The sequence below is a fragment of the Chiloscyllium plagiosum genome, unplaced genomic scaffold (genome assembly GCF_037043375.1).
Source record: "Chiloscyllium plagiosum isolate Xiang-an unplaced genomic scaffold, Cpla_swu_hap1 HiC_scaffold_36, whole genome shotgun sequence".
NCBI classification, from domain to species: Eukaryota; Metazoa; Chordata; class Chondrichthyes; order Orectolobiformes; family Hemiscylliidae; genus Chiloscyllium; species Chiloscyllium plagiosum.
This window is the reverse complement of record NW_028270174.1, coordinates 17,930,474-17,956,612: the sequence shown is the minus strand read 5'-3', so window position 1 is coordinate 17,956,612 and position 26,139 is coordinate 17,930,474. Positions and strand designations below refer to the sequence as shown.

Here is a 26,139-nt window from a genome sequence, read left to right as displayed (position 1 = left end):
TCTTGTCACCTGTAAAGAATGTGGATGGGGCCAATTATCAGTTGAGAAGAACATTGGGAATGGAGTGAGGTGACAACACTGTGTGGAGTGAGGAAGTAAAGGGTGGATGGAGGTGAAAGGAAGTGAGACAGATAGAATAGAGTGAGAAGGTGCGGATTGAACTGAGGTGAAGGGAAGTGAAGTTGGTCAGAAAAAAGTCGAGGGAGGATGAGCAGAGTGGACTATGACAGAGTGAGGTGATGTGGCGCAGAAATAGAATTTGCTGACTGCTTGGCCAGTAACGCTGATGGCGGACTAGTCTGTCTGGAGGGTGTTCCTCCATGATAATGACCCTCCGCCACCCTTCCAGTGGTCTCTGGATAGAAACGCTGATTTATCTGAGGCACTGCAGTTTTAGGCATTCTGGAGCTGCCTAGCTCAGAACAGTGATGGGTGAGGAAGTGGGGAGCAGAATGGGAAAGGGAAGAAGGTGAATTCACTGGTAGGATTTTTGAAAAAGCAGAAATCCAAATTGTTTTGTCAGACCTTGTGGAGTACACCTATACTTAATTGCTCCACAGATTACAGAGATAACAGCTTTCTGTTCATCTTGGCCTTTGTCTAGAATGAAGAGCACACTTCAGCTTGTTCTGTTCTAAAGTAGTAATTGTGGATCAATGTGCACCATAGGACCCTATATTTCACATTTAGAGAGTTTACCACACATATCAGGTGCTTTGGACAGCAGTGGCCAGGCAGTAACCCATTCCACCCCGTTTCAACAAGACAGAATTTGCGGTGTTTGCCAAGTATCTAAGTTTGTAGACTTTACTGCATTTGCTGTGAGGCCATTTGAAAGGGCAGTTAAGAATCAACCACATTACTGTTAGTCTGCAGACACTTGTGGACCAGTCTGGGTAACGATGACAGATTTCCTTCCCTAAAGGGCAATAGAGAACAACTTTTGATTTTACCAACAATCAATGATAGTTTCATTGTCACCACTATTGTCATAATGTAAATCCCACCATCTGCTGGTGTGGGATTTGAAACCACGACACTAGTCTGTTCCTCTGGGTTAACAGTCCAGCTACATTATTGCTGTGCCACCATCACCCATGTTTGAAAGGTGTACCGAGAAGTTGGGAAGGTGAGCCTGATCGAACAACTAGAAATGAGCTTCTTGGATTGAATAGACTTTTTCTGTTACTTATGTCTGTTATCTCCGATATATCTCAAACCAGGGGTCATAGTCTAAGGATACAGGTTAAGCCATTTAGAACTGAGATGAGGAGAAATATCTTCACCAAGATTGTGGTGATCCTGTGGAATTCTCTGCCACAGAGAATGCTTTCAAGAAGAAATTAGTGTTCAGGCTAAGGAGATCAAAGAGTATGGGAAGAAAGTGGGAACAGGAACTGATTTGATCCTGATCATATTGAATGGTGAAGCAAGCTCAAAAGGCTGAATGTCCTTCTCCTATTATATATGTTTCTTCCTGGGCCCCAGAGAACCAATACATATATTCTATTCAATCTGTTTGGTGACGTCATAACAAACCTCTGGAGCAGATGGGACTTGACTCCAGGCCTCCTGACTCAGAGGAATAGATATATCCACTGCACCACAAGAAGGCCTCTGAGCAACAGTCTATCATGGTCCTGTTGAAGTACTACACCTGAGCTCTACTCACCTGTTATTACTCATTTCAATGCAGGATTGTGAATGGAATTTCAACCATTGTGCATAGGACAGAGAGAGAGATCAGGACCTGTTATGTTCTTATGTATTGTACGATTGTGACAATTCTGATGACTTTAAAAATGTGTTTATTCCTCACATGCAGACTGAACCCTTGGATAGTTTTGGATGGACGATCAAAAATGTCCTTTCAATGCCAATTGTAAACAAGAAAGAAGAGATTGTCGGAATTGCCACATTTTACAACAGGAAAGATGGAAAACCTTTTGATGAAATGGATGAAGTTCTTATGGAAGTAAGCCTCACACTCAGTGGCTTTTAATCTTATTCAGGCAAAGTAATTGAAATATTAACCATTCATTGCGTGCAGGCCAGCCTCTAATTTGCTTTTGTCTCTTGTTTCAGTCCCTGACCCAGTTCCTAGGCTGGTCTGTTCTCAACACCGATACATATGATAAAATGAACAAGCTTGAATACCGGAAGGATATTGCTCAGGGAATGGTGCTATATCATGTAAAATGCAACAAGGATGAAATACAAAATATACTGGTACGTCTTTGCCTGAGAAATAGAGCCATCGTTATTTCAAACAAAAGTATAAAATATCCTTTGGGTGTGAGTGGCAACATAGAGGATTTCAGAATAATCATCACATCCAATGTCTCGCACTGTTACCAAATGGTATTCCAGTTCTTTCTGCTTTAGATCAGCATGGTGGGCAGAGGGCTTTTGTGATGCAATGGTAATATCCCCACCTTTGAGTGAGAAGACCCGACTTCACTTGTTCCAGAGGTGTGCAATAACATCTCTGAACTGATTGGGGAAAGCTTTTTAGTGCACCCAAATGAAATAGTTTGTTAAATGATTTTTTTTTTCTCCAGAAGACTACATCCATTTGAGCTGTCACAGCTTGTAAAACCAAAGCACCAAATGATTGACATAACTCTTTAGACAACCAGTATGAAACTGCTATCTCCAGAATGCAAACATTGTTTCTGGTTACCTGCCATTTCTAGATAAAGGGCAAAATGTTCCTGTTTGTAAAATCTGGAGTTTCCAGCACACAGCTGCCTAAAGATAAGACAGTCAACTACTTTAAGATATTTTATAATGAAGCAGCTGTTTAGGTACGATATAATAACCAATTAGATAGGAAAGATATATAACCTATGACAACAGTTTCCTTCTGTGTCTTCCTCTATCTTTCTTGCTCCATCTTCCAACTGAAGAAAGCAACAGTCTGATAAACACACCGAACCTGAGGAGAAGAAACTGCTCCCTGTATCTGAGCACTGATACTCTTTCTAGGGGTTGGAAATTTACTTCCTCAATTTCTTAGCTGAATTCCTCCATCCAATGGATACCGGACAAGTATCCAGATAACAGCATGGTCAACTCCTAGATGAGGTTATATTCTGCAAGGGACATTTCCTGGCTCATTCTAGTAACTTACATTGATAATAAGCCACACCAAGTGCCATCCTACCAACTGGTTATGTCAATATGGAAGCCTGAGACAAATGACCCAGATCTTTCCATAGACTATCCATGTGTATTTCAGGCGAGAGAGAGAAACCAGTTACTCTGCTGAGGTGGTCTTATGCTTTGCATATTGATTCTTATTAAGTATTTCTATACCTATTCTAAAAAGTATCATTTAATAAAGGGCCAATTGCTTACAAGCTGTTAGAATTATTATAGAATCCCTACAGTGTGGAAACAGGCCATTTGACCCAACAAGTCCACACCGACCCTCCAAAGAGTATCCCACCTAGATCCATTCCCTTAACTAATGCACCCAACCTACATATCCCTGAACACTACGGGCAATTTAGCATGGCCAATTCACCTAAACTGCACATCTTTGGACTCTGGGAGGAAACCAGAGCACCCGAAGGAAACCCACACAGACATGAGGAGAACGTGCAAACTCTACACAGATAGCTGCCCGAGGCTGGAATCAAACCTGGGTCCCCAGTGTTGTGAGGCAGTAGTGCTAACCACTGAGCCATCACTCTGCACCTAAGTGTGAAGCAGCAAACTGTGGCTGCAGAATTATAGACCTGAACCGGAGTTCTCTATCTATTCTCTGTTTGCATTCAGTGTAAGGGTTTAGACTGGCAATAGAATCTGGCAAACTGTTCCTTTAAATAGCATGTTAATGCTTGGAGTTATTTCAAAGCTGCATTCTTACTTTAATTCCATTTGTCAGCTTCAAACTGCTTTGTAAGTGCTGGCAGCCTTGAGCCATTTCAGGTGTGATTGTTCCTGGGCAGCTAATATTGTCTCTGTCACAAAGTATCCCTGTAACTCTGCATTTCCCATGGCTAATCTACCAAACCTGCACATCCCTGTGTCCCAATGAAGTCTGAATTATTCCCTCATACTACCATGTCTGTCATCAATTAATCAGATTATCTCAGTTAAACCATTTTGAAGTCATAATATAACAGCAAATCCCAAATGTGAAGTAAACAACTCTTTAGGAAACTGTTACTGAGGGAATACGTTCTTAAATCAATGTTTTGCTTCATACGCATAAATAACTGGATCTCGGGAATTGGTGATTATGTTGTTGATAACAAATTAGGGACGTAAAGAGTAGGCCATGAGAACTCTGTGAACTTGCTCTGCCATTTAGTTTAGCTAATCTGCACCTTAACTCAGTTTTTCTGCGTTATCTCCTCATCTCTTCATACTCTTACCGTATAAAAATCTATATATCTTAATGTTGATATTTCCAGCTGTCCCAGCATCCACAGATTCCTGAAGAAAAAAGTTCAGATTTTTTTCAGCTCTTTGCCTGGGTAATTACTTCCTGATTTCCTTCCTAATTGTCTCAGAACTAACTTTAAGATTATCTGCTGTTGATTGACCCATCAGAACAAATCCTATCCCTGTAACTGTCCTATATCCTTTTATGATTTGAGCATCTCAAAACCTCTTCATCCTTCCAAACTGCAAGGAATGCAAGTCACATTTATGCAAGCCATCCAAATTTGTTCCACTGAACTTGCATGGCACCTTTTGCAAGGGAGTGTAAAACTTCTTGAAGTATAGTGCCCAGAGTTGAGCACAACATTCTGGAAAGGATCTGACCAAGGTTGCATAGACTGAAATTTAAGTTCCACCCTTTTGATATCTAACCCCGTTGAAATAAGAGACCAATACATGAGCTTTAAATGATTTATTTATCTGGAGTTCCAAATCTCTTTATTCTTCTGTCATTTCTATTTTCATATCAGTTATGAAATGCTCAGATTCATCATTCTTCAGGTCAAATATGGATGACCATAGGCTTAGCCACATTAAACACCATCCGCCAAAGTTATAGTCACTCATTTCATTTGTCTGCATCACTCTGTAACTTCCTAGTGCTATTGGTTTTATGGACCAGACCAAACGCCCTCAAAATATATTCAAAAGGTAGTCTAGATCTTAAAGTTTTCTTATTTTAAAGGTAAATGTAAGGTGTTGCTTTCCAGATGCAATTTGATTGGAAAGTCTACCCGATGTTAAGCAAAACACACTTTATTCATACACTGTAGCTAAAATACATAAAAAGAAAAAAATAAGGAAAAGACTTGGCTTACCTGTAATTCTATTAGAAACTTTAACAGAATAATAGATTATTTTGTTTTAAACAGTAACTATTCCAATATAGTAACATCCCATAAACACACCCTTGGAAAGGCAAAATCAGAAAAACGTTCAGGAGGATAGCCATCAAAGGGAGAACTCCGTGAGAGTGTAGCAGGGAGAGATGTACTGCAGCTTCTAAACTCTGCTGAGACCCCAGCAACAATTGTTCCTGAAAAACTAAAAAAACTAAAAATCCCAGGTCTGAGAGAGCTTGACCACAGCCATTCAGGCAGCTTCTATTCCAACTTTCAAAATAAACCCTAAGGCCTCACAGACTGATCGCTCTCATGGCTCTGTGTAGTCTGCTTTAAAACTACACCTCTGCCTTAAAACCTCTCTTCTAAAGTAAAACTCCAAGCCATACTATTGTCACATTGGGATACACTGTTTATTGTCCCTGTTAATTTAGAGTAACCTGCAAATTTGAACATAATGTTCCTCTTTCCTGGAAAGTGCTGAATGAATATGGTGACACACTGAACATCCAAATAAATGCCTCGGGAACACAAACTAGTCACGTCCTGAAGGAATGACTATTATTTCCAATTGTAATCACCCTCATCCAATCAATTTCCCCAATCCAAATCAAAAGGCTACCTAGAGTCTGTGCTGGCAATGATTAGATTCCCTACAGTATGGAAACGGGCTCTTCAGCCCAACAAGACCACACCAACCCTCCAAAGAGTAGCCCACCTCGACCCATTCCCCAACGTTTACCCCTGACTAATGCACCTAGCACTATGGGCAATTTAGCATGGCCAATTCACCTGACCTGCACATCTTTGGATTGTGGGAGGAAACAGACACAGGGAGAATGTGCAAACTCCATACAGACAGTCACTCAAGATTGGATTCAAACCCAGGTTCCTGGTGCTCTGAGGCAGCAGTGCTAGCCGCTGAGCCACCATGTCACCCTCTGTGAAATTTAATCAAATGCCTCCTGCAAGTTCACTTCAAGAACATTCATACATGTACCCTTGTCTATCTGATTCTAGTTTCCTCAGATTTGAAATACTCAGATTTGATATGCTTGAGAAAGGCAATCTGGCTTATTTTAATCAGTGCAAGTGCTCAGTTACTCTATCCTTACAGTTGGAGATTTGATTAATAAAGCAGTACCAAAATACAGAAATAAATGGGTTTACAGAGTGGACATATGAATGGTTTATTAAATAAATATTGCTTGAATTGAAAGAGAGCAAAGAAAATGAGAGTACAGATAAATCATTAAAATTAGCAAATTGTAAAGTCATGAATGTCGCAAACGAATGTGTTGCTGGATCATCGCTAGAGGTTTAGAGTACAAAAGCAATAGGGTAATATTCAACATCATAGAACCTTACTTACTTCACACTTGAGCAGTCTTTAGTATTCATGCAAATATGTTAGCAGTAAATAGTTGGCAATGTGCAGAAAAGATTTGTTAGGATGTTACCAGCATTGACAGAATGCATCAATCAGGAAAGAGTCAGCATTGGTGAGTAGGTGGTGGTGGGAAGGAATGGAAAAATGATTTGCTCTTTGCTTTGAGAAAAGAGAGTAAAACACAACCTGGTAGTTGTCTTATACAAGTTAAAGATGTTTGATAGGGTGAGTATGGAGAAATTGTTTCTACCTGTAGGTAAATCCAGAACAAGAGATTTTGTTGAGGGAGTGAGGGTGTGGTATTGAATCTAAAATAGCTACTAACAAATGAACAGTGAAGAGTTTAGGAGGAATTTCTTTTCATATAGTGTGGTGAGAGTGTCAGACTCAATGCCTAACTGACTGAAACAGATAGTATTAATAATAACATTTAAAAGGAGGTTTATGGGGTACATGAGGATGAAGTAAATATAGAAGCATAGGATTTAGGAGCAGGAATAGACCATTCAGCCCTTCAAGTCTGTTCTACCATTAATCAAGATCATGGCTAATCTGGATGTGACCTCAATTCCACTTTCCTGTTTGCATCTAGCACCATTCCCCCTCTCCTCTTTGAGTCTATTGTCAATCAAACATTTATTTGACTATGCTCTGAACACATTCAGTGCCACACCCAACAGTGCCTTCCAGGTAAAAGAATTTCACTCACTGAAACAGAAGGGTCTAGGTGGGACAGGGGACAGTGGAGTGGCATATTTGCCCAGAGACATTATTATTTTCCTTTTGTGCTCGCTCAGGATTAGATTCTCTTCATTCATTGAAACTAGATGTCAGTGAAATCAATATTGACCCGATGCCCCACAGGCTGATAAATAAAGTTGCTTCAACATGGTTTGCATCATATAAGTGGATTACACGACCTACATTGGAGAAGCAGAGACTTGCACCATCTCTGATACAAGTGATGTCCAATCTCACATGTTAACTAAGTTGAACCACCAATACAATTCTGTTAGAACTGCACAAGGAGATGGCAGAGAAATACTGCAATGATGAATTCTAGTCCAATGTTCTGCCAATGTTTACCAGGGTTTACTTACTTGAGTTGTTAAAAAATCTCTCTTTGCTTCCAGCCAACAAGGGAAGTTTTTGGAAAAGAACCTAATGAATGTGAAGAGGAGGAATTACAAGAAATATTGGTAAGACAAGTAAAATTGTTTCTCCCCATTGTAAACCAAAATTGTACTGATATGACAAAAAGGCATTTAAAATACTAATAAGTATTAAGTAATTTGGCAGAATTGTAAACCCCAAGTTGATGAGCACACTACATATACATACACAAACCACCTGTCAGTTCTTCAGCATTCCTCAACCAGTTGATCGGCAGCTTATCCTCTGATTTTCTCTCCCTCCTTCAAACTAAACACCTACACACCTCCTCATACAGCTCTCCACAGTGTTGAAGCCTTTGTGGAAAACATTAAACAACATGCCCTTGTGCACTTTAATCACAATATGTTTTTCATTAATTTTCAGCAGCATTATTGAAACAATAATATGAAGTTTCTCTTAAGAACAAAGTTCGATATTTAGTGAGGAGATAGGTGATAACTTTATCTAGTAGCAATGTAGATTTAATTGTGGTGGAGGTCCCTCGATTGTGTTTGTTATTCGGTAACAGTGCAAAATGTAGAATTAATACTTAATGACCGCGAGGATATTTTATGAATGTTTTATGCATTGGTGAGATTGTAAACTTTTCTATGAATAAATATCAGGCTGTTGTGGTGGAAATGTTTCTGTTTGCATAATTTTGAATCTTGCAATTAGAAGTAATACTGCAAATAATCCTTTGGAAGCCCACTTTTCAGTTTTAAGAATAGGGGTATGGTGGTGGCACAGTCACATTCTCCTCTGGAGCGCATACAAACCCTGTCAAGATTAAACAGCTTGGCATCATCCTGTTTTCCAGAGTGAGCAACTCCCACGTGCTTCGGACTTTCAACTTTATGAGTTCAGCTTTAGTGACTTAGAATACGCGGAGATGGATCTTGTGAGATGTGGCATCCAGATGTATTACGAGTTGAAAGTTGTGGACAAATTCCACATCCCACGTGAGGTAAGTTTCAACAGAACAGGAGAAGCTTGAGCAGTAAATACCAGAATGCAAAATGCCAGGTGACCAGAGGTAGCTCTGGAGATACCAGAGTGATTTGCTGTGATCTTGTTGAATAACCTGAACCCAATCCCAATGCCTTCCTCCTCAACCTTAGCTGTTAAGAGGAAAGTGAGTTTGCATCATCCAGGCTGGCAAATGAAGGAGATGCCAAATTGATGTGGGAAGATGTCAGGAGGAGATCCAACATTTTCCTGCCGCCATGGCATATTGGCAGTAAAAGTAACTTTGTTGGCACAACTGGTAGCTGCCAGGTGAGCCTCCTTAAGTGATAAAATAAAGGCTAAGCCCTCCTCAGCTCAGCTGGCATTCTGCCTATGTTGGAAGGGTGCATTGAATTAATTCTTGAAGGGCTACACTTGGAGGTTGGTTTGGGAAGAATGTGGCTGCGGGTCAAATTGGACAGTTTGGATTCAGGTGGGCAGAGATGCCCTTAGTTTTGCACTGATTGGTTCTCTTAATCTAGAATTCAGAAGTGGCCAGACATGAGTAAAATTGTCATTTATTTAATATACCACCCAAGCTGATGTGTCGCACCTGGTCTTTGGTTGTTATATGATTATTCGAGAGGGGAGGGTGGAATGACTTTAAAGAAGAGCTCCAGCACATCCTGTTACCTTATTTCTTTTAACCATAAGATAAGAACATTTCATTAAATGCCAGATTCAATCTCCTGCACTAACTAGGTATTCTATGGCTATTTGTCAGGTTCTGGTCAGGTTTATATATTCCTTAAGTAAAGGATACCGAAGAATTACATACCACAACTGGCGTCATGGATTCAATGTTGGGCAGACCATGTTCACTCTTTTGATGGTAAGATTATCCTCTTAAAGGTTCTGCTTTTCAAATTTGCATTAATATTAGAGGCCCTTTTCCCTTCTTGTCTGTTAAAGTGGTATGCTGACATCTAAAATTTAACTGCATTGGGGTCCTTATTTGGAATTCAGTCTTTTCCATCTTCATCCCCTCACTCTTGTTTCAATATTATATGCATCAACAAAAATTCTGGGTCAATCTACCTGCAAAAATAAATCCAATGTGTGAAGACAAATGCTTCCAAAGTTACTGGAGCCAAAGGAGTGAAAGTTTGTATTATAATCATAATTGTTGGTATTTTGCAACAATGCAACAGTTTCATGGTGATTTTTACTGATACAATAGCTTAATGTTTCCAAATTGAATTCAGGTTCACAGATTTCCACAGCTGGATTTGACCTCAGCATCTCTGATTTGTTCCTCTAACTAATTATAAATAAAGACAGAATATGCTGCAAATGTGCAGTAAATCTGGCTGTATCTGTGGAGAAAGAAACCGAGTTAGCATTTTAGTTGGCGCCCCTCATTTTCCTAATATAGATCACGGAATCCCTACATTGTGGAAGCATCAAGTCCACACTGACCCTCCAAATAGCATCCCACCCAGACCACTACTCTGTAACCCTGCATTTCGCATGGCTAGCCCACCTAGTCTGCACATCCCTAGGCATTATGGGCAATTTAGTATGACCAATCCATCTAACCGGCACATCTTTGGATTGTGGGAGGAAACCTATGCAGACACAGGGAGAACATGCAAACTCCACACAGGCAGTCAGCTAAGGCTGGAATCAAACCTGGATCCCTGGTGCTGTGAGGCAGCAGTGCTAACCACTGAGCCACTATGCTGTGCTGTGTAAACTCTGTTTCTGTCTCCATTTGAGGATAATTGAACTGCTGAGTACTTCCAGCATTTTCTGCTTTTGTTGTAGATTTTCAGCATTCTGCAATATTTTTGGTTTTGTGCCCTCGTGACTTTGGTTCAGTAACATGATCCTTCCAGTACCTTGGCACTCATAATACAAATTAGGCCTCTGTGAAGCATGTTTGAGGTATTTTCCCACATAAAAAAAAGCTAATTGCTGATGGATTTCCAAAATTGCAAGCAACCCAACTGCACAATACTAGTATCATGTGAATGCAAATAACTTGAATTCTGAAAATCCCAATGGGATCGTATATGAAACTGCAGCATAACTGAAATCCATCATATTATTTGTAAGAGCGATGAAACACAGCCACTGCTCTGTGGTTCCTTCAATTTTGATTAATATTTTAAAACAACAGATAAGTAAATTGCACTGTTCTAACCAGACTCAGGATTTAAGATGTATTAACAAAGCCGGTTGCCTCCCATGTTCTGATCAAATGTGGTTAATCTCACACGTTTCTATGCACTTGCAGACAGGTAAATTGAAACGCTATTACACAGACCTGGAAACAATGGCTATGGTCACTGCAGGGCTCTGTCATGATATTGATCACAGAGGGACCAACAACTTGTACCAAATGAAGTAAGTTCTTAATAAACAACTGCCATCCTTCTTTAAATCAATTGTCATTGGTAAATAAGAACTGAAAAATATAGAAGGTGTTATCATTTTTGTTTGAAAACAAAACACATGCTTAATTTTCTGTTCTTATCAATCTTTTCAATCTACATAGTTTTTGCTTTAGCTCATTTTATCACCTTTTATGAATATTCATAAGAAATGTGTTGCATAATGTAAAAAATGGGGAACTCTGAAACTCTGAAACTAGACAGGACTAAAGATGGGCACAACAGGAAAACCTATGCCAGTGAGTGAGTTTTTTGTGATAGGAACCTAACAAGCAATGTAAGCATTTGCTCATATTTCTGTATACGTCTTACAGGATTATCAACAGGAATATATTTATCTCCCGATTGTTAGTGATTCCAATATAAAATCTATATTGGAGTCTATATTAATACAGTCATAGCTTATTAGGCCCAATGCTTTTGAACTTGCCTAATTTATTTATATCTGATTCATATAAATACTAAATGCAAAAGAAAAACTGTCTCACATTTATCAAATTATACGTCTATCTAAATACATAAATGCATTCATGTATGAAATAATTTTGCAAGAGTATTAAGATAGCCACATAAACACAATGGCAAATCTTAATTCAATATACAACTACACTCTGAATTTTTGGGCCTAATTTTCATGTGCAAAAAGAAAATATGAACATCTGTTTACATTTATAATGTACAACATATTTGAACATTGCGCTAAAGTGCTCATCCGAAGGTGAATTAAGTGCATGGACTATACATGTCATGGCTACCTTAATAAAAGGGGTTGTTTTAAAATAGGTGTCTCAGGGCTGGTGCTTGCCCAGGTAAGACGACAGTGATGCAGTGGCAAGAATAGTAAATAAATGGGAATGTAGGATGCAGAATACAAACAGATCAACCATGATCTTATGGATTGGCAAAGCAGACTTGAAGGACTGAATGGTCTATTTTGGTCTAAAAGCTTGCCCAACTCCATGGAAATTGCAGAGAACTATTTGATACCCCACAGTTGACCTGACCAAGCAGGAGTACATGGTGTGGGTTTCTAGCCCAAACCAATCCATCATCTTAAAATGCCTCAGGAAGAATTGGAAATCCTGGAATCACGTCCTGGCTGCCATTTTCACATCTCCATGGAATATCCCCAACCCCATGAAAAAATCTGACCCAAGGTCTCAGTTCTGAACTATTGGACTTTCGGGAAACTTTTGTATTTTTATCTCTCTAGCTTTGCATGCAGGCTTAAGTAGTTCTGTTCAGTGTACATTGATCTATTACCAGAGTAACATAATCATTCATAGATCAGTCAAACCATTGAGCACACGCTTAGCAAAGCTTTGACAAGTAAAAATAAATATTTTCTTTCTTTTTTCTTCATTAAGGTTGTAAGAGGCAAATACATTTGGGAATTCAGAATGGAAATTGGATATTCAGGGCTGTAGGGAAAGAGCAGGAAAATGGGATTACTGAGTCATCTTACAGAAAGCCAGTCAGGGAAGCTGATAGGCTGAATGGCCTCCCTCTGTGTGCTGTAGCTATTCTACAATTGATATGTTTTTGATGGTGTAGAATTATTTCAAGCAAAGCTAGAGTTATACTTTTTATACTTCTTTTATCTCTTTTAATTTCCTTCAATTTGTGTTGTAACTACTGAGCAGAAGGCAATATGGTCCCACACTGAAAATGTACTGTTGTCTTAGGCAACAAGTATTTGTAATGGTCAATTTATCTGTTATCAGGTCCCAGCACCCATTGGCAAAACTACATGGCTCTTCAATTATGGAACGTCATCACTTGGAGTTTAGCAAGACTTTACTTGCTGATGAGGTGAGACTCTAAATCACATGGGCCACTACAATTAGATGGAGCAGTCTTATTAATCACAGCACTCTGCCAGACTGATAAATTCAATCAAAGGCTTGAGCCAGGAATAAAGCTGTGGGTGAAATAGAACAGAACATAACTAACAGAGGCTGGCAGTTGAAATACAAGTTGCACAAAGTGAGTGATGATGGTTCTCGTGATGCACTAATAGTGTCCCTGCCTGTGAGCGAAGATGCCCAGGATCGAGTCTGATCTGCTCCAGAAGTGTATAAAAGCATCTCTGAACTGGTTGATCAGGAAATAAAGAAATGGGTGATACCATCGCAGCTCCTGTCACATCCTATTGCCTTTATTTTCCATTTATTGTGAAATCAATTTCACTTCTTTAACACTAACAGGAGAACAAAAAACACTGATCAACTGAGGGAACTGAAGATATATTTTAAATCATACAAAATTTGAATATGATAATAAATGTAAGAATAATAAGGTAATTCTGGAAATGTGAAATAGAAATGTAAATGATTTCTAGATTTTTAAAGAAACCTAAAGCTGCTTAACATTTGGTCAGGATCTGGACCCAAAAGTTTTGTACATGTCCAGAGCTGTTCTGAGAATCAGTCAGTGGATGAGATGCAAGTTGGGTTCTGTGTTTGCTCCTGAATGTACTACAGGGCTTTATAATGGGACCAGTCACAGTCTCACTGGTCCAGGCAACAAAGACAAAGCATCAAAGTTCATGATGCAGGGTCCCATAATGTGGAACAAATTACTGGATAGGCTGCAGAAAATCAGTGCATTTAACTCTGTCACATTATCTTAAATTTTTATGATGAAATTTACAGGGTCAGGGAAGACTGAACACCCATATTTGGGACTGAACGTTGATCCAATCATATTGCAGTGCTTTTTTTTCTGCTGCCTGTTTTAAACTGCTTCAGTGAGGAAGCAGGTTCCTTCTTTAAATATGCCAAAATACAGCATGTATCTGATGATATCATCTGGAATTTTATGGGCTGTTAGGTATCATTGAAGGTAAAAGGGGTGATTGGCATAAACGCAGCCAATGGAACGTTTTGGGCACCGAGGAATGTTTTTACATTGGAAGCTGTTAACTTTGCATTGACTCCTGATGTTAATTCCTGTTTAAACATTTCTGGGCATTGTTTTAATCTTCCGTAATTATGCTAAAATTGCTGAATACAATCTTAATTGACTGATATCAAGGAATCAGTCCTGATGAAGGGCTCCTGCCTGAAACGTTGATTTTCCTGCCCCTTGGATGCTGCCTGACCTGCTGTGCATTTCCAGCACCACTCTGATCTAGACTCTAATTTCCATCATCTGCAGTTCTCACTTTCGCTTGAATGGCTGATGCTGTGACATAACCTAGGAAACCTATTAGATTAACTTCTACTTAAAAATCACACTTTATGGCCATCATGTAATTGTTTTCCATCTTTGAGATTTTCCACACCATTCAATGGGCTGGATTCATCATTTCCCTTGCTGACAGGTTTGGAGGCAAAGGAGCAGAGGAATGTCAATGGCCGTCTGATTGCCACCCACTCATTTGTCCCTGCCTCTGTTGTACCTTTTATCTGGTGGGGTTGAGGAGGGGAAGAAGGTTTAAGTAGGCGTGAAGGTGTATCAATTAGCCAACCCTGGGGTTACTTAAGTTGCCATTTAAAGGTTTCATCCTGTTGCTGCTGAGATTCAGTGGGAGAGGCCTGTGCCAAGAGGGCAACCCAGGAGCCTCATTCACTATGCAGGCTGGTGGTAGGCAAGTAGGGCCCCCCCCAACTCCCAGACTTTACCAAGGTGTAATCCCCATCCCTTAGGTTCACCTCCCTGCCCAATCGGTCTACCCCACTTCTCAATCCCCCTGTGCCCGTTCACCTTCCTGCAGGTATGCTGTGTGATTCAGTGGAGCTAAATTCCTCTTCCGTCTGGCAGGCTCTCTGGCAGCAAGGAGGATGTATGACCTGGAACCCAGGCTGAGGCCAGAACATGCACGTAGAGTCTTTTAACAGAGGAGGGGTGCTGCACTGCAGCTGTCACATGGTTCTGGCTGATCTGTATGTGACTTTCCCCTGACACCACTTGCCATTGGCATATCTGCAGGATGTTTAAAATGTTGGCCATGTTATGAACCCGCACTCCTTGGCCATCAAGTCCTGGGGTGGGACTTGAATCCGGTGCCTGTGGCTCAGAGGCAGGGATGTTACCCACTGGGCCACAAGACCTCCCTTGGTGCTGCCAAACTGGAGAGCTACCAGCCTCTGATTGGCCAGTAAGTTTCTCAGGGTGGATATCCTGATGTTGAAGACTGGAAATTCTACCTCAAGTCAACTGACAATCAATCAGCTGCTAAATAGCATTGGGTTACTGTGGCAATTTATCACCAGGCTTGGGAATGTATTAAGAAAGGAGGTTCTGTACTTTGATCCTCCAGCTGTACCTGTAAAGAAGAGCTTTAATCTGACTGCTGATTCACTCCCCTCCCTCTCAACGTAGCTAAGTGCTGATACTTTCTGTGAAAATGAAAGGTGTAGTACTCATTTACTTTATCACTGGGTAACTATCTCAAATTTGTCTTGTTGGTTCTCTTCCAGACTTTGAACATTTTCCAAAACTTGAACAGGAGGCAGTATGAGCACGTCTTCCATCTGATGGATGTTGCGATCATTGCAACAGACTTGGCGCTCTACTTTAAGTAAGGGACAGTGAGTCTCCTTTAAAGACAAACAGCTTTGTAGTTATTTAAGTTGCAGACAACTTATACCATAAGACCTAGGAGCAGAAATTAGGCCATTCAGCCCATCAAGTCTGCTCCACCATTCAAATATTGGCTGATATGTTTTTCATCCCCATTCTCCTGCTTTCTCCCTGTAACCCTTGATCCACTTGATACTCAAGAACCTATCTGTCTCAGTCTTAAATATATTCAATGGCCTGGCCTCCACAGCCTTCTGTGGTAGTGAATTCCATAGATTCAACACTCTCTGGCTAAAGAAGTTACAGAATGAAGAGAAAAATCAAGTTAGGCAGGATCCTGTCTGAAGCACTGAACAAAAATATTTTGGAGGAACCACATTCTTAAACAATATGGGGAAAATTATTTGTTGGTTCTATGGGATGAAGTTCTTCATTTGGACTCCAATAGGTTTGCAATCATGTTACACATTCAACCCAACACCAGGAAATTGTCAAACAAGGCTAGCGCTTGGAGATCAGCATTGAGAATAAAAATGTAATTTTCCAAAATAGCCCTTCTACTCAGAACAGTATCTAGAAGGAAGTGAGAGAGGAAATTATGGAGGCACTACCCATCATTTTTCAGTCTTCCATAGACTCAGGGGAGGTGCTAGATGACTGGAGGATTGCAAAGATTATGCCCTTGTTTAAAAAAATGTAAGGGTAAGCCTAGTAATTATAGATCAGTCTGTTTAACGTCCGTGCTGAGGAAACTTCTAGAAATAATCATTCAGGATGAAATTCAGATAGACAAATCTGGGTTAATTAAGGAGGGCCAGCATGGGAAAGTCATGTTTCGCTAACTTGTTGGAGTTTTTCAAGAGAGGTCAATGAGGTTAATGCTGTTGACGGGCTTGTAAAAGACGTTTGATAAAGGGTCACACAACAGAATTGTGTAAAAAGTTATGACTCTTTAAGCAAAATAGTAGCAACCGAGATAGTCATACAAAACCGAGTGATAGAAAACAGCAAGTAGTGGTTAATGGAAATTTTTCAGAGTGGAGTTCCCCAGGATGGGCCCATTGCACATTGAAGAATCTGCACAGAAGATTTACATGAATGGCTGCAGGGAAGACAAACTTAAGAGGATAGAATTGAAAGATTGGGACTCGAAGGAAGGAGGTTAAGAGGAGATCTGATAGATTTTTAAAATCATGAGGAGACTAGATAGAGAGGAGAAGCTGTTCCCACTTGTAAAGGGAGCAAGAACAAGATGGCATAGGTTTAAAGTGATTTGCAATAGAAGCCTTTTCACACAGCAAAGGGTATGGTATGTACTGCCTAGAAATATGGTGGAGACAGGTTCAATTGTGGCATTCAAGGGGACATTAGATGACTATTTCTACTCACATAAGGAGAACATTCCAGACCTGAAACATTCGTTGTGTGAAAAAGATTTTTCTCATATAGCATTTGCTTCTTCTGCTACTTTGAATCTCCACATTCTCAGTTTTTTCACATGTTGGAATAGTTTCTCTCCATCTGTTGTGTCCCGGTCACTCAATATTTGGAATTATTCCACGTGGATTTGAAAGGGTGCGATAAGCATCACCAATGTTGTGTGATTATGAGATAAGGAGGCGATGGAAGAGTTTTGTGGGAGATGAATCAAGGACTATTTCCTCCTATTCTACTGTTTTTGTAGTAATGGTAGATCCCATAATTATAAATAGTTGCAGAGCGGCAATAAGCAATATCCTTTTCATTCGACAAGAGACTTCTCATTAGACCACCAGGTGGCTATTCTTGCACATAGTTGACCAAGTAAACCCTTAAAGAACCCACACATTTAGAAAATATGGACAGCAGCCATTATAAATGCCACTACCAAAGTTCCACTCAGCCTTCTCTTCTCCAAGAAAAACAGTCTTAACTTTTCCAATTTATCTTCATAATTAGTGTTCCTCAGCTTGAAACATTCTTTCGAATCGTTTTTTGTACTCCATCCAAATCCTTCACAAAAAATGTGGCACTCAGAACCCGACACAATACTGAGCTGAGGCTGAACCAGTACCTTATCCAAGTTCGACATTGCCTCCTTGTTCTTACACTCTGTGTTCCTCTTAATTCTCCATCTTTCTCCAAGTTCAGTCTCTTCCCAGTTACATTCATGATCTTCCAACATTTTCCATCAACACTACAATATCAACAACTCTCCGTTGCATTTGTTTGATAACTTGCTTGTCTTGTTGCTGCATTCTGTCACTCAACATCACCACATAATCATCATCATTGGAGTAAGAGTTGTAGCGGGGGGCCCAAGTAGAACAGAAAATAGGTACGTTCCACAGACCCCACCAAAAGGCAGGAACATCTGGGCCCCAGACAGGTACCTTTGAACTTGGCAAAAGGGAGCCAAGTTAAAGGAGAAGCCGCTCAAAGTGAGACTGAGATCAGCCAGGGGGAGGCGGGTAGCAGTGGATAGGGACTATTCTGGCCTTTTTCCAAGGAAGAAACAGACACCCTTCAGTCCCTCATGACGGGGGACAGATGTGTGGAGGGATTGCACATTTCTGGTGAAGAGGAGGCAGATAGGCCCAGAAAACTGGAAATTAGAGTGTTCCTGCTTCCTCTCTTTGTGTCTGATTGGTGTCCTGTACATTCGTCTGAGCTGACTTCTGTTCCTTTGCAATGTAGCACTGTTATCAATAATCACTTCATATGATCATCTGGACTGCTTACATATTTTAGAAACCTTTGCTGCTGCCCAATTAGTGAATTGGATTTCTAACTCACATTGTCTGCCCATTGCACATGTTTGGGAGCTGTTCAGCTGCTTCATACATGATTTCAAGGAGCTGTATGCATCACTTGGGGATCAAAGGATATGTGGGAAAGGTGGGAACACGCCATTGATTGAATGACCAGCCATGATCATAATAAGTGACGGAGCAGGCTGAATGGCCTCCTCCTGCTCCTATTTTCTATGTCTCTATTTCTTATGTTTGTAAAGAAGCATGTCCTGTATCTTGGGATTGTTAGATTTAATAATTGGGGTGGCTGTCATGCAATGGAGTCTGTTAATCCTGAAGTCAACTCTTACCTTGAGCTAGTCTTTCTAGGGGTGGCATGGTGGCTCAGTGGTTAGCATTGCTGCCTCACAGCACCAGGGTCCCAGGTTCGATTCGAGCCTCGGGGGGCTGTCTGTGTGGAGTTTGCACATTCTCCCTGTGTCTGCGTGGGTTTCCTCCCACAGTCCAAAGATGTGCAGGTCAGGTGAATTGGTCATGCTAAATTGTCCATAGTGTTAGGTACGTTAGTCAAAGGGAAACGGGTCTGGGTGGGTTACTCTCCAGAGGGTCGGTGTGGACTGGTTGGGCCGAAGGGCCTGTTCCCACACTGTAGGGAATCTAATCTCTTCTGAATCTTTTTGGCCAAATATGTTAATTTTGTGAAACGCTACCTTACTATTAGCAAGGAAAATTTTACGAGTTCATTTTTTTTCACATAATCTACTGTTTCGTCTGTAAAATAGAACAGCATGCATTGTTTGAGCAGTTGCAATTCAGTAAGATTAACAATGGATGCCCATTCCACAATGAAGTTTCTGCTATCCCTGGTACAACTTTAAAAATATTGAGCTCTACCTTTAAGTGTAAGTTTTAAAATGCCCCTTGATCTGTAGAAATAAAAAAGGTCCTGCTTTAACAAATGTTAAGAAAGTTTGCTCATCTCTTATCAACTTTCAAAAAGAAAGCACTCAAGAGTCCCAGCTCTCCGTAGTGTGCAATATTGTGTGTCAGCTCAAAAGTGGAACGCAGCCTATTTTTATTTTTAATTTAGGAAATCTTCAGAATTTATTTTGTCTTGAAAAGGTTTACATTCTAATAAAATAAAATAACTCTGTCTTGATGGTGGTTAATGCCATATTTATAGATATACAATCATAGAAACTGATGCTGCTGATTGTCTAAAATTTCTGGTGTCCCAACTCTACGTTGATTTTTGATTAGTTTTCCAAGTATCTACCATCAAGATATTGGAGTTTTATTTTCATAGCTAAAAATGTGTTGCTGGAAAAGCGCAGCAGGTCAGGCAGCATCCAAGGAGCAGGAGAATCGACGTTTCAGGGATGAACCCTTCTTCAGGAATGCATTCCTGAAGAAGGGCTCATGCCGAAACGTCGATTCTCCTGTTCCTTGGATGCTGCCTGACCTGCTGCGCTTTTCCAGCAACACATTTTCAGCTCTGATCTCCAGCATCTGCAGTCCTCCCTTTCTCCTAGAAGGTTTTATTTTCATAGACAGCCACCACTGGAAATCATGATTTTGCTTCTAGTGTTTTACTTGATGCAGTAATACATATGTTATCTCTCATAACATACAAAACTGGGCATGGATATTGTGATACTGAGCAATCCAACAGATGTGGGACGCTGAGGGGTGACCTTATAGAGGTTTATAAAATCATGATGGGCATGAATAGGGTAAATAGATAAGGTATTTTCCGTGGGATGGGGGATTCCAGAACTAGAGGGCATAGGTTTAGGGTGCAAGCAGGAAGATTTAAAAGAGACCTAATGGACAACTTTTTCACGCAGAGGGTGGTGCGTGTATGGACCAAGCTGCCAGAGAAAGTGGTGGAGGCTGGTACAATTACAACATTTAAAAGGCATTTGGATGGGTATATGAATAGGAAGGGTTTACAAGGATATGGGCCAAGTGCTGACAAATAGGATTCAATTAGGTGAGGATATCTGGTCGGCATGGGCGAGTTGGACCGAAAGGTCTGTTTCCATGCTGTACATTTTTGTGACTCTATGACTCTATGTGTATTCAGCTGAAAATGATACATAAACTTTGGATTGCAACAGAGCAGCATGCTTCCAGTCGTGCATCATGCTTCAAGTGATCCCAGCTAGTACGGTGTATGGACCTTTACACCCTCGAGCTACTTGCTATGAAAAAGTGTTGATATTGTGAGCATGACTCTTAAAGGTATACTGACATAATGCCCATGAGATATTATACAACAGAGGACACCAGGGCAGCAATCCAAGCTCAACCATGGGAGTTATGGGACTTGCCTCACTGATGTTTCAGAGCCTGTGCATCATTGGCCCTCATTTTTTTTGTGTGTGTGGGAATGTGTTTGTGGTATGTCAGCATGCATTCACATCTCCTCGGATGTGTGAATGCATTTGAGAATATGTGTGAATGACTTTATCATTTATAACTGGAAACTGGTGAATCCAGTTCAAAAGTAACGATGAAGTGTATGTCTTTAGGGGATAATGCAATGCTATAGTGATTAAAACATAGAAATATCGAAAATGGGTGCAGGAGTAGACCATTCGGCCTTTTGAGCCTGCACCACCAGGCAATATGATCAAGGCTGATCATTCAATCTCAGTAACCCACTTCTGCTTTCTCTCCATACCCCTTGATCCCTTTAGCCACAAGGGCCATGTCCAGCTCTCTTTCGAATATATCTAATGAACTGGCCCCATCTCAGTCCTGAATGGCTGACCCTTTATTCTTAGACTGTGACCCCTTGTTCTGGACTTTCCCAACATCAGGAGCATTCTTCCCGTTTCTAGCCTATCTAGTCCCATCAGAATTTTATACGTTTCTAAGAGATCCCCTTCATTCTTCTAATTTCCAGTGAGTACAAGCCCAGTTGATCCAGTTTTTCCTCACCCCTCAGTCAGGTGAACCTTGGCCAGACTCCCTCAACAGCAAAATGTCCTCCCTCAGACTACGAGACCAAAACTGCACACAATACTCAAGGTGTGGCCTCACTAAGGGCCTATAAGCTTGAGGCAAGCCCAAGAACACCATTTTCCTTAAACTATCATCCTTTTTTGTTGTAGAAATAATGAAATTCAAAAAACAAATTGTATCTCAGTACACTTCAGCTTTAAGGTGAAAGAAGCAATCCTAAGATTGTAAAACTGACATCATAGATTAAAATAAAACCAAGAATTGCTGATGCTTGAAGGTTTCTACTTCAGGAAAAGGGTCACTGGACTCAAAGTGTTAACTCTGTTTTCTCTCCACACATGCTGCAAAATCTGTTGAGTTTCTCCAGCAATTTCTGTTTCTGTTTGTGACATAAGAGATTGTGAACTGTGGTGAATGTATGGACTCTGGCACTTCTTGAGAAAACATTCATTTTTTTTAACCTCAACTGCTTTCTTAGAGAGCTAATTCCACAGGCTCACCACTCTCTGGGTGAAAACATTTCAGCTCATCCCAGTCTTAGATGGCCCACTCCATACCTTTAAATAGTGACCACCCGGTTCTGGAATCTTTAAGAATTTTTTAGGGTGACTAGTTTGAGACCTTTCAGATCATGTGGTGGAAAGAGGTGGAAATATTAATTGTACAAATTAAGGTTAAGTAAGTATGATGAGTGGGAGGTGGAGCTGTCTGTTATTGGATACATGTTATGAGGCACTTATTGACACTGGTGGTGAGTTGTGGATTTTGGAACTATTCATGTCTCACTCTGAATGAAATCTGAAACTAAAATAAGGACTGACGTCTGGTCTCCTCCCTCACCAATTCACTGTTGGATCTAAAATGGCAATGTGTAGCTTTGAAGCTAAGAAAATATTTTAAAGTCAGCAGATTACAAACTGTTACATTTGGGCATTCATGATGACAGTTACCTAAATATAGGTAGTTAACTATCTGTAAGCAATTTTCTGGCAGTTTGAGTTAATTAAGAAGCAGCAGTTTAGATGTGATACATTAAGCTAATTTGATAAAGGGGAGTATGCAAGTGTGATAATTGGGAATGGTTCACTGACACCAGAGGACACATTGGCTATTGTTGCAGAATTTGTCAGTCTTGTTAAAGTTGTGAAGGAAGCATTGTGCTCCATAGACAAGATGTTAGGGAACTCTTCCCTGGGTCATCCTCCTCTTCTGCTGGTCCAACTTCCTTCTGAAAAGACAGCTCCCCTCTCGAGGTCTATCATCTACAAGAATGAGGACATTTCTCTGCCCCTGAGCTTGTCTTATGTTGATGCACTTTAGTTCAAAGAGGCTTTCAGCTGTCAATGGTCTGAATCCCTTTGGCCAATGGCCATGGGGCAATTACTCATGATGTCAGAATGACCTTTGACCCATTGCTCACCACCATTTGAAGATTCACTGTCTTTTCTTTCAAGAACAAAACTTAGTTTTAAATAACCTATTATAAAACCAAATCTATTTTACCAAACACTGGATTGATAGTAATCAGTGAGAGTTTGCTAAGTCTCTGACGTCATTTCGATAGAACCTCAGTGATTGTTGTGACTGTTCTTTTGTTTCCATGAGTTGGAAATTTGTTATATTGTTGCAGAAGGCTTGTAACTAGTATAACGCTGTTAACTGGTTTGAGAAGACAGCTCACCACCACTTTCTCAGGCGCAAATAGGGACGGGCAATAAATGATGGCCCTGTCGGCGATATTCACATTCCGCCAGTGAATAAAACAAAATAAAATATCAAACATACTACCAAATACTTGTGGTTGCCCCACGATGTTACAGTTTAAAAACATGAGCTGTGCGCCTTCTTGCAGTACCAAAGGTTTAATTATTTATTAGACATTAAAAATATACTATAATCTCCTTGTCATTATACATTCTGTCAACATAGATATAAGTAAAACTTTCTGAGAGCAAAAATCTTTCAAATTTGTTTCATTTGCAGTTGTCAGGTTCAGACAACTTTTGTAAGGGAGTGCCACCTAGTGGTCAGGAGTCATGTGCCAAGAGAATACCATGTAGAATACCATGGGCTGCTCTACTAGCTGGGTGCATGTGACAATAGTGGGACTGAACAGCTTTTGACTTCATTATTGCTGTTCACTTGACATTATCATTTAATTGTTAATCATGTACTTGAATTAATTTTCCTTTTTGTTTGTTTTTGGTCACTGGACTTCTTGAAAGCAGTTTAAATTTAGAGCACAGAAGGCCACATAAATGTTGGATTTTCACAATTATTCTCATTCTCTGAGAGGACCTCTTTATCCTCATAAACAATGATGTAATTAAAAGCAAAGTTGTCCTGGGAAAGTTTCCATCTTTGTAAATGTAGGTGGTGATCTCCCTGATGCAAAACACATGTATGGTGCTACAACCTTGATCTACATCTTGAATTTGTTCTCTGTCGGGTTATAGACTTGCAACCTTACTGTTACAACATAAAGCTACCAGCACAGAAATAGGATATTCAAGCCAGTTATACTCTGTTTAAACATCCTTACATCTCCATTTATCTAACCCTATCGGCATAATATTTGATTCCCTTCTCCCTCGTGCATATTTAATATTCCCCAGGATTGTCTCCAGATTCCCACAAGTCACTGTGATACCAAATTGCTGCAATTTCTCAATAAAGCAATACAGGTATATTCTCTCAAACCAGCAGCCTCTGTGCTGAGATCTCACCAGATTTTGGACTTTGCTACGGTGGTAGAGAAAAGTCTCTCACAATGCAGTACTTGGACAATTTTGTGTCGGTAAGTTCATTAGAATTGAGTAAAGTAAACAAAAGAAAATCATGGTCAAGATTAGAGTAATGCTGGAAAAACACAGCAGGTCAGGCAGCATCCGAGGAGCAAGAAAATCGAGGTTTCGGGCAAAAGTCCTTTATCAGGGATAGCCCTTCCTGATGAAGGGCTTTTGCCCGAAATGTCGATTTTCCTGCTTCTCGGATGCTGCCTGACCTGCTGTGCTTTTCCAGCACCACTCTAATCTTGACTCTAATCTCTAGCATCTGCAGTACCCACCTCCGCCTAAAAGAAAATCACAGTACATTCTAAAAATATATGGTTTTCGCTAACTCCAATTTTCAGACCGCTGGTTTTGAGAGACTGCACTCATTTTATGGAGAAGTAAAATCAGAACCACTTTGATAAAGGTAGAAATTTCCAATAAAGTGAGAGAGGAGGCCGGGTTAGAATTTGCCGGGGAATGGCCCTTATCTTACTGGAGTGTATGTGACGTTCATTGTAAAGGCACTTTTATAACACACAGGTTATTTATTCCTATAGAAAAAGAACAATGTTTCAAAAGATTGTCGACCTGTCAAAAACCTATGAGGATGAGAAGGCCTGGGTGGAATATATGTCACTGGAAACGACCAAGAAAGAGATTGTCATGTAAGCAAAGCCATTTAAGATCTTATAAAAGATGTTGCTGATGAAATAACTGCACAGTCACTATTTATTTACACATGCATAGCACTTGACACTGGTCCAGCTCCCTCAGAGTCAGCCCCAATCAAGGAACTCACATTCTATGAGGTCCACCTGGCTGACCTCGTTACGATCACTCCATCCTCCCGCTGTGAGCCCAGGGATGTAGGCCGGTTTTTTCTCTTGAAGCCTCTCCTGGCATGTTTTTGCACTGGATCTGGTTCCTCCAACTCAGCCTTGGGTGTGGGTGCATATACCTGACTGCAGCCCACCTCTTGCACCCAGAGTATCTCGGAAGAAATTCATCTTGTTCTTCAGGTGGTAAAGGTGTTGAGGCTGTGACATACACCATGCCCATCTCAGACTCTGAGGTTTCTTCAGTGCTAAATGGAGGGTAAGAACCCATGGGTTCTGACAGCCTCTCCGGCTTTTCTGAGGGGTCAGGCATGATTTGCTTCTATCCCGTTTGCAGCTTTCATGTGGTCCACGTGCTTTATCAGGACTGCCTTACTTTGTATGTCCCAGGAGTGGACCTCACGTCAGCCACGCCGCTTACCCATGCAGGCCCATTCCGTGCTTTGGCCATTTCCAAACTTCATTCCCTGAAACAAACTCTCTCACTGTGGGGAGACTTGTGTCCAGCAATGACTTTCCTGATGCCATTTCACCCCCTCCCTCCAAGGCCTGGAAAGATCAGATTTAAACTGGCGTGGACTCTTCTCCCCAATAGCAACTCTGCTTTTGCAAGAAGAGTGCAAGAATCAAACAGGAGCCAGGACATTTTGGTATCGTGTGAAGCTGTAGGCTGTTTCTTTAAGCCTGCTTTCAAAGTTTGCACTGCTTTTTCCACCAGTCCATTTGGTGATGGATGGTGTGGAACTGTTCTTATATACCGAATCCCCTTCCACTTTAGGAAATAGTTAAATTCTCTGCTGGTAAACGTTGGCCCATTACCTGTGACCAACACTTCCAAGAGCTCCTATATTGCAAAAGATGCTCACAACTCTTCTATTGTCAGCCCTGTGTTTGACAAATGAACCCTATGCACATCCAATTACTCTGAGTGGGCATCCACAATGCGTAAGAACATTGAGCCCCTGAAAGGGCCGGCATTGTTGACATTTAACAGAGTCCAGGGTTTATCTGGTCATTCCCATGAATGTGGGAGATTTGCTGGCGGTAAATTTTG

The 26,139-nt window shown here is 40.6% G+C and overlaps 1 protein-coding gene across 2 annotated transcripts in view; it reads left to right on the top strand.

The window, feature by feature from the left end:
• The window catches only part of LOC122539439 (rod cGMP-specific 3',5'-cyclic phosphodiesterase subunit beta-like), a 76,106-nt gene that overhangs the window by 30,941 nt on the left and 19,026 nt on the right, over window positions 1-26,139 (top strand). For both annotated transcript variants that reach the window (XM_087980006.1, XM_043674284.2), the window contains 9 exons: window positions 1,826-1,975; window positions 2,086-2,229; window positions 7,821-7,886; window positions 8,663-8,809; window positions 9,575-9,682; window positions 11,090-11,199; window positions 12,971-13,058; window positions 15,671-15,771; window positions 24,807-24,914. In XM_087980006.1, coding sequence (XP_087836132.1) covers window positions 1,826-1,975; window positions 2,086-2,229; window positions 7,821-7,886; window positions 8,663-8,809; window positions 9,575-9,682; window positions 11,090-11,199; window positions 12,971-13,058; window positions 15,671-15,771; window positions 24,807-24,914 — 1,022 coding nt within the window. The remainder of the gene's footprint in view (window positions 1-1,825; window positions 1,976-2,085; window positions 2,230-7,820; window positions 7,887-8,662; window positions 8,810-9,574; window positions 9,683-11,089; window positions 11,200-12,970; window positions 13,059-15,670; window positions 15,772-24,806; window positions 24,915-26,139) is intronic.